The 7647-nt window shown below is 57.0% G+C and overlaps 1 protein-coding gene across 3 annotated transcripts in view; it reads right to left on the reverse strand.

The window, feature by feature from the left end:
• LSM1 (LSM1 homolog, mRNA degradation associated) overlaps nucleotides 1-7482 on the reverse strand; it is a 21829-nt gene extending 14347 nt beyond the window's left edge. For 2 of the 3 annotated variants that reach the window (XM_026064430.1, XM_026064431.1), the window contains exons 1-2: nucleotides 7186-7482; nucleotides 6795-6863 (exon numbers count right to left, since the gene is read on the reverse strand). In XM_026064430.1, the coding sequence (XP_025920215.1) occupies nucleotides 6795-6863; nucleotides 7186-7231 (115 nt within the window). In that variant the 5' untranslated portion in view covers nucleotides 7232-7482. Of the gene's footprint in view, nucleotides 1-2218; nucleotides 2740-4313; nucleotides 4430-6794; nucleotides 6864-7185 lie in introns of those variants that run through there. The other variant, XM_026064432.1, reaches the window with a different exon arrangement.
• Between the last annotated feature and the right edge of the window lie 165 nt (nucleotides 7483-7647).

Raw genomic sequence — 7647 nt, forward strand, 5'->3', positions numbered from 1 at the left:
GGCAGCGCCGCGCCCCGCCGCCCGGGGGCGCCCGCCCCAGCTGTGCCAGATGTTGGCGCTCCGCCGAGCCCCCCCCTAAAAGTACCGTTTGGGGAGGGGGCTCTGCTCCACCCCTCCAGATGTTGGGGCTCCACCGAGCCCCCCCCCCAAAGTCCCATATGGGGGGGCTCCGCTCCATCTCTCCAGATGTTGGCACTCCACCGAGCCCCATCCAGATGTTTGGGGCTCCAATGAGCCCCCCCCCCAAAGTCCCATATTGGCAGCTCGGCTCCACTCCTCCAGGTTTCGGGGCTCCACTGAGCCCCCCCCGATGTTCCAGATATCGGAGCTCCACTCAACCCCCCCCCCAGAAGTCCCTGTTGGGGGGCTCCGCTCATCCTCTGCAGATATTTGGGCTCCACCGAGCCCCTCCAGGTATTTCAAGTGGGGGGGCTCTGCTCAGCCTCCCCCAGATATTCAAGGCGGGTGGCTCTGCTCAGCCCCCCCCGGCTGTCCCCCACCCCGGCGGGACCCCCCTTGCAGAGGGTCCCCTAGGCAGCAAAGAGGAGCAACCTGCGCGCYGCAGCCCCGCATCCGCCTCCCCCGCAAGCGCTTCTCCTCCCCGCGCTCCCACGCATCCCGCCACCCCCGGCGCTACCGACCACCGGCAGAGCAGGAGAAACCTCTGGAGCTGCGCTGCTACTGCRACAACAGCCAAGGCCTTGCAGGTCTGGGAGAACAACAAAACCAAGAAGCTGTTTTTTTTCCAGCTACAGGAGCCTCCTGTGCCACCGCACCGAGCGCGGCGCAGAGCTCCCGGGCTCGGCCACCTCTGCCCACGAGCTCACACACGGCCCGTCACCTTCGTTACGCACCGACCCCATGGCAATGGCACAGCCTGTGTGATGCTGCTCCAAAGCCTTTTCTTTGAAGCAAGAAAGTGCATTTACTTCTGCTCATGACTTTTGTGTGACCAAACTCTCAAGTATCCCATCTAAACCCATAAAGCACAGCGCAGAAGCGGACAACAGCAGCAGAGCAGACGCTAGCAGCTATGTTCTCTAAATTTGACAGGAACATACTGACGTGCCATGGGAAAAAACGATACTTCTGGACCGTCCTCTCCAACCCTGGGAGAAGGGGACAGTCTCAAACGCTCTCACACTTCCAGGCCAAGCTTAACACAAGAGCAGGAAGGTAATCGCTCTGTTTATGTTGGCTGTTTGCTTTTCAGGAGGGCTACAGTGAGACCTGTTTGTACTAAACATTTACACTACTGAGTAAAGCAGATCTCGTCACACTTTCCCACCGATCTGGAAGAAATTAGCTGTTTCGGAAGCGAAAACCTGCTCTTGGAAGCAACCTTTGCAATGTGTATCCTCACAACTTCCCTTCTGCTGGAGCCCAGCACTCACGAGAGGCCCCCACAAGTACTCCCCTGAAGGGGAAGAGTATTTCAGCCTCTCAGAKAGTCTGTTCTATTCACAGAGATTTTCTTCCTTTTTGCCTTTACGGAGTTTGGAGCAAAGCGTCTTTATGCACAAGGCTCCCACAGCCTGGCAGCTGCCCAAAACCAGCCACTGCTTTTGCTGTTTACTACCATCTGGTGCAGAAAGGCAGCCGTCTTACATTTTAGCACTTCAGTGATGATGTAAGACACCTAAGAGCACCAGAACGAACTCAACATCCAGAATATCTCCTACCTTCTGGAGCCTGTGCCACCGTCACCAACCCACAAAGTTTAAGAAATGCTGTTGGAGGAAGCAGGGCTGGTTCTGCCACGAGGGGAAGAGCCCGAGGGGGTCATGCCAAGCTCAGGTGAGACAGGTCTGACCATTAGCAGGTCATTAGTGGACTCGGCTCAGCTGCTGAGGCCTGCTCAGATGGGAGCAGGTATCAGCATCCTGCAGAGCAGACGGGGAGCCTAGAAGCGTTCCCACTCTTGCAGGAGGTACCACGCCATGGCGCAAGTGGGTCCTGCTCACCTCCCCAGGCAGAGGGATGTCACGGCAGCAAGACCTAAGCTTTTACTAGTACTGAGCACACCCCACAGCCGAACCCAAGAGTCCTGCTGGCTCTTTGCCTTCCTGGACACCCCCAGGTTCACAGCGTCCCTGGCAGGGAGGATGGCGGGCATAAGTCTCCACTCAAGACTAGGAGGAGGTTGGCTGTCCCGTGAACTAGCATCCAGAATCCAGATAGACAAGAACGCAGCAAATCCCAAACACAGGCAAAACCGTCATTGTTGAGATCGAGGATTTATTTACATGTCAAGGAACACTCTCACCCGGAGTCACATAAGGAAGGGGGGAAACAAACAAACAAAAAAGTGATTTGCCTCCTGAACAACATAAACTCTTACTCACACCAGAGCATTTGGTTACCTTAAAGGATAATCAAACACCTTCACTCCTCCTTAACAAGGGTTTTGTGAAGAGAAACCAAAGGCATGATTTTAACAGTTATCTGTGTTGTGGAAAACAATCTTAAAATAAAAACAGCCTTTGCAAAGAGATCTGTCAACACATGGTCAAATCACAACATACTCCTTGCTCCACCTCAAAGGAAACTGTCCAAGGGGCAGAACAGCTAATATTCGTCCAGGGTGTCTGCCCGTGGGACTGAAAGGCCCCGCTCCTTTAGCGCCTGCACTTTCAGCTTCTCTGACTCCTGCTTGGCCTGCTGTTCCACCCGCTGCTCCTCCAGGATCTCCTCTATCGAGACCTGCTGTAAAGGTGTGTCGCTTTCTTTTTCCAGGTCCTGCAAGAGAAACAGGCCATTTAGCATCGCAAAGCGGATGCTGCATCCAAGACCCAAAGTTCTGCTCGCGAGGCTTTCCTGAAACTGCTCAGCTTGCAGGGAACGCTCAGGCCCAGGCCAGTTTCATCTTTGTGGTGCACATCTTGCCAACATGACACTGGCCAGAGGCAGAATCAGTCTGGGGGGGCTAGAAGCCAGCTGGGTGGACCTGGACTGCAAAGGTCCAGGGAAGAGATCTGCACTCGCATCTCCACAGGGGCACTAACACACCAATCCTACATACTTGGACTTCTGTGACGTCTGAGTGCTTCCTACAAACAACTGGCAACGCTCTGTGCTCCCAGGAAGAACTCGCATTGCTGCACCAAAGACAATTCGCTTGATCTCTCTTGCCAAAATCATTGGAGCAGGATGGTTCCTGATGTGAGGAGCTGAGTCATGGCAGGGTCTGTCTCCCAAACCTTGCGCTCAATGGCTCTAAGACAGCTCTGGGTAATCTCAGTGGTTCATCCCAGCCTGGGGCTCAGATCTTTTAAGCACTTGGATTCGCACTGGGTCATGGTCACAGATCTGCACGTGCAGGGCAAAGTCTCCTTCACGCTCTACATGGGCCCCTAATGGAGCCGGACTGTGGTGGGGTCTGGGCATCTTGTGCCCACGCGTCTTCCCGGAGTCCAGTCAAGAGTCAGATGCAAYGCAACAGAGGTTTTGCAGGCACCACGAAGGGGGGGGAATGTGGGCAGGAAACCACACTGAGAAAAGGGCCCTAGAAACACTGATTGCACACAACTGGAGGAAAAACTGGAAACAGAGATCCAAGGGCCATTCCCCAGGAATCCTCCTCGCCAAGCTGAGCGTAACGCGAGGGGCCAAAGAGAAGAACAAACTAGACAGCACTTGACTCCTCCTGAATGCATGTCAAACAGTGCCCTTTAGCACGCAGCAGCAGGGAGGTGACACTTCCACAGTCAGCCACTAATGACACGCTCAAGCAATGCCACGTGCAGGCCAGGACTTTTCTAGGTCTCCTCCAGGCACTCAATCACCAGTTTGTATTTTGCTCCGAGTGTCCTCTTTACCCCCAAATTGTCCAAGACAACCACAACTGAAGGGACAAGTGTCTCTGCTGCAACCCCTCCCAGCTGATTCTCATGCACTCAGCTACGCTAGGACATTTTTGGTAGGATGCGGCCAGAATGAGCCCCCTGACTGCCTGCTAGGACTAAATGACACCTTCTCCGCTGCAGGGACAGGGCGTGCTCAAACACTTCGGCCTCTCTCAAATGCCTCAGGGCACGTTCCAAGAGGCAGCGCTGAGCGTTACATAACTCTCCCCGCACGGCCTTCTCCAGCGGGAGGGTGACAATATTTCACAGCAGACGCTGGTTCAGCCGTGGGCAACACAGAAAAAAAATCCACGTCTGTGGCTGGAGAGACCCAGCTCCGTTGGCAGTGCTGCTCGGAGTAACTGCAGCTACAGATATCACCGGCTACTTAATCCTGGACCACAACTGAGCCACTGCTCCGGGCCAGCGACAGACGAGAGAGCCAGGCAGAAAGAGCCGCTTACTTACTATTTCCCCCAGCAGAACAACGTTCTCGCCTCTCACAACAAAGATGCCTCGAGGGATGTCCCCATACTTCTTGCCCACGTGAATGCGCTCCACAGTCTGGTGCAACACCAAGTTTGCTGCAGCAATCAAGAGAAAGAGAAAACATCCGTCTTTCACTTTGTTTTCTAGCTAAAGAGAACGTCTCATCTGAGCCAGGCAACAAACCCACAGCTGAGATGGCATGGCCACCGATAAACACCTCCACTGCTTCTTGGCAGATCCTTTGAACCAGACCGTGAAAGGAACCAAGATTTCTCCCCTACTGAAATGCAGCTGCTGCACTTCAGCTTTAGCAACCAACACAGCCACCTCCAGGCAGCAGCTGAAATCCCCGTCCCTCGGGCTCGGTGCTGCAGCATGGGCAGAACAGGAGTGCGAGGGCAGGGACTGCCTCGTACGGCCTGCGCACACAGGGCAGAGACGGGACAAGCAAGCTCAGAACAGGGAGAAGCAGCAGCAATGTTGGAAACAGAACCAGGAAACTCGAATTGTAGATAGGGTTGCTATTCACCCAGACACCGTGTGTTGACAGCAAGAGAGTCATGGCCAAGGGGAAAATGATGTTATCTTTGGTGCTGTAAGTTCTGGGGCAAGGACCAAGATGTTTTGCCGTATGCACAAATATAAAACACAAATACCCCAGGCTGTTGAGAGATACTTCTCAAACACTGACTTCACCAGAAGAGAAATTAGACCATCACATTAATATTTGACACAGTCAGGAAGGAGGGAGGGGAGGGAAAAAGCCACACAACTTTTACAAGAAGTTTCAGTAAACCACCAAATCACAACATCTGATGTATTTGTTCAAACCGCAGTGATTGACAGAAAACGGATACTTCTCCGATTAGCAACCAAGGTTAGATGCATTATTTATAAACCCAGAGATCTAATAAACCTGTTTTTTTGCAATAAGTTGCCTTATCTGGAAGAAAACCTGCAGCTACCCTCCACGTAAACAGAAAGGGACACATGCTCAGAAAGGATGTTTACAACGCCAACTCCCATACAAGAGGGACACCTAAGGGTATTTTTAAAACACAACACAAACAAGCTTTAAAACTTCACTTTYAAACTGTATCATTCTATGCACAATGAGCACCTTTTTTTGTTAGAACTTAGACTGTTTCTAGTCAAGGAAATATGTAATTCTGCTCACAGCTGGCACACGCAAGGAGCATCGCCTGGCTGACCCAAGCACAACCCACGCTGCAACCAGGCACCGTGGGCTGATTTTGCTCCTATTTAAGTGAACGTGAGGAGCAGACCCTGAGCACACAACTAATACTGGCCCTGGATCCTGCCAAGGCCAGTCGAAACTCTTCACCTCTGCCTTGTTTCAGCCAAACACACAAGCGTGCCACTCCCTTGACGGCCTTCCAGGTCTCGCCTAGCGCAGCCCGATTCAGAGGCCTCTGCTTTGCTGATCCTCAGGCAGGCGCCTCACCCCTGCAGTGCCCTTTCCAGCGAGGGCAAGGGGCAGAAAAAGAGAAAAGAATTTGCCAGATTTGGAGGAGAGAGAGCACTYGCGCAAAGCCACAAACGTGCAAAACCGCCACTCTCAGGAAGAGCTGGTGCAAACACTTCTGCCTGGAGACCAGTCCCTCGAACGCTGCAAGAGGATGAGCCCAAACAGCTACTGCAGCACAGCCGCAGGGCTGGAGAGAGCAGCAGAGCTTCGCTCAGATCAGAGCTAAAACAACACTGCTTGGGTTTTCAAACAGCAAACAGCCGTATTTTCCCTTTCCTGACATTACGCAGCGCAAGACAGGAGACATGCGGAGAGTCGCCACCTGCGAACAGCCCTAGCAGAGCGGTGCAGCGCGGCTGAACTTCTGCTCCGTGCACAGCCCCAGCTTTGGTGTCTCCTGCAAGTTTACACCTCCCCGGAAGCCGCAGCTGCTTTCGGAGGCGAGCCCCATCCCGCGGCCCCACTGCCAGCTGTCCCCCACACACCCCACCTGCTGGGGTCTGGCTCCTCCTCGCGGCGAGCGACGAGCCACCCAAACCGCCACCAACAGCAGCACAAACCATGTTCGGGGCTGCCGAGTCGCCGGTAGAGACACCTGGGTTTGCTGCACAGCAGAAGGGCGCACTGCAAGCAAGAAGACCCACGAGCACAGAAGACCACCTAAACATCCCCCCCTCCATTTTCTCTCTGTAGCCCTAAACAACGTCTTTGAAGCCCTTTCCAGAAACCTATCCAAGAACCAGGAAACAGCTCGGCGCCTCGTGCACCCTGGCTGCGGAGGCACCGCTCGGAGCCCGCTCCCGCCGCCGGGCACGAGGCGCCGGCTCCTCTCCGCACCCTCCCGGCTCGCAGCGCCTCCCTCGCGCCAGGTTTGAGCGGCGCGTGGACCAAGCCGAAAAGCCCCCCGCAAGTTCGCGAGTGGAAAGCAAGGAGAGCAGCAAAGCTTCCAGCGGCGGCGGGGCGACACGTACCGAACTGGTCGATGCTTCGCAGGTACCCGATCAGCGTCCGGCCGTCCCGGAGCARCACCAGGTGCTTCTCTGAAAGAGAGGGAGCAGGGGTCAGTGGCGGCGGCCGCGGGGCGAAGCGATAACGCGGCTCCCAGCCCCGGTGGGCGCGAAGCCGAGCGAGGAGGGTGCCCGGGGCTCACTGGGGGGCCGTGGGTGACCCACGGCGGGGTGGGGAAGGGCTGGGCCCCACGGGGGGGCTCTAACGCCCCCCACACACACACAGGGCCGCGGCCCCGGTTCCCCGGTGCCCGCGGCCCCGGGGGCTCCGGCGCCCCGCACGGGGTGGGGCCGGGCCGGTCTCCATCCACCCGAGCCGGGCCGGGCCGGCGCCCGCGGCGGCACCGACACTCACTGTCGATGTCCTGGATGAGGCTGGCCGTGCCCGGCATGTAGTTCATGGTGCCGCCGGTGCCGCCGCGCCGAGCGGAAGCGCCGCCATGAGCCGCCGGAACCGCCCCCCACGCCGCCGCGGCCACGCCCCAGGGCGGGGAAACGACGAGGCCACGCCCCCTGGAGGGCCGCTACGCCGCGGGCGGGGCGGGGGGCTCCAGCTCCTGGTGCGCCCCCGCGGCGCGAAACAGCTCCTTCCCCTTTAAGCGGCGCTGGGGGCGGCGCCGCCGCGGCGCGCGGGGGCGCAGCCCATTGGCTGCGCGGGGCGAGGCCGCTGCAGGGCGGGCAGGATATCCGCGGGCGCTCGCCGCCTATTGGCGGGTGCTGTGGTGGTGCCGGGAGGCGATTGGCGCGGCTGCGGTGACGTCCGGCCCGGCGGCGGTGGTGGTGGCCGTAGCGGCGGCGGCGCCCACTATGGAGCCCC

This window comes from Apteryx rowi, unplaced genomic scaffold (genome assembly GCF_003343035.1).
Source record: "Apteryx rowi isolate R43461 unplaced genomic scaffold, aptRow1 scaffold_217, whole genome shotgun sequence".
Classification (NCBI taxonomy): Eukaryota; Metazoa; Chordata; class Aves; order Apterygiformes; family Apterygidae; genus Apteryx; species Apteryx rowi.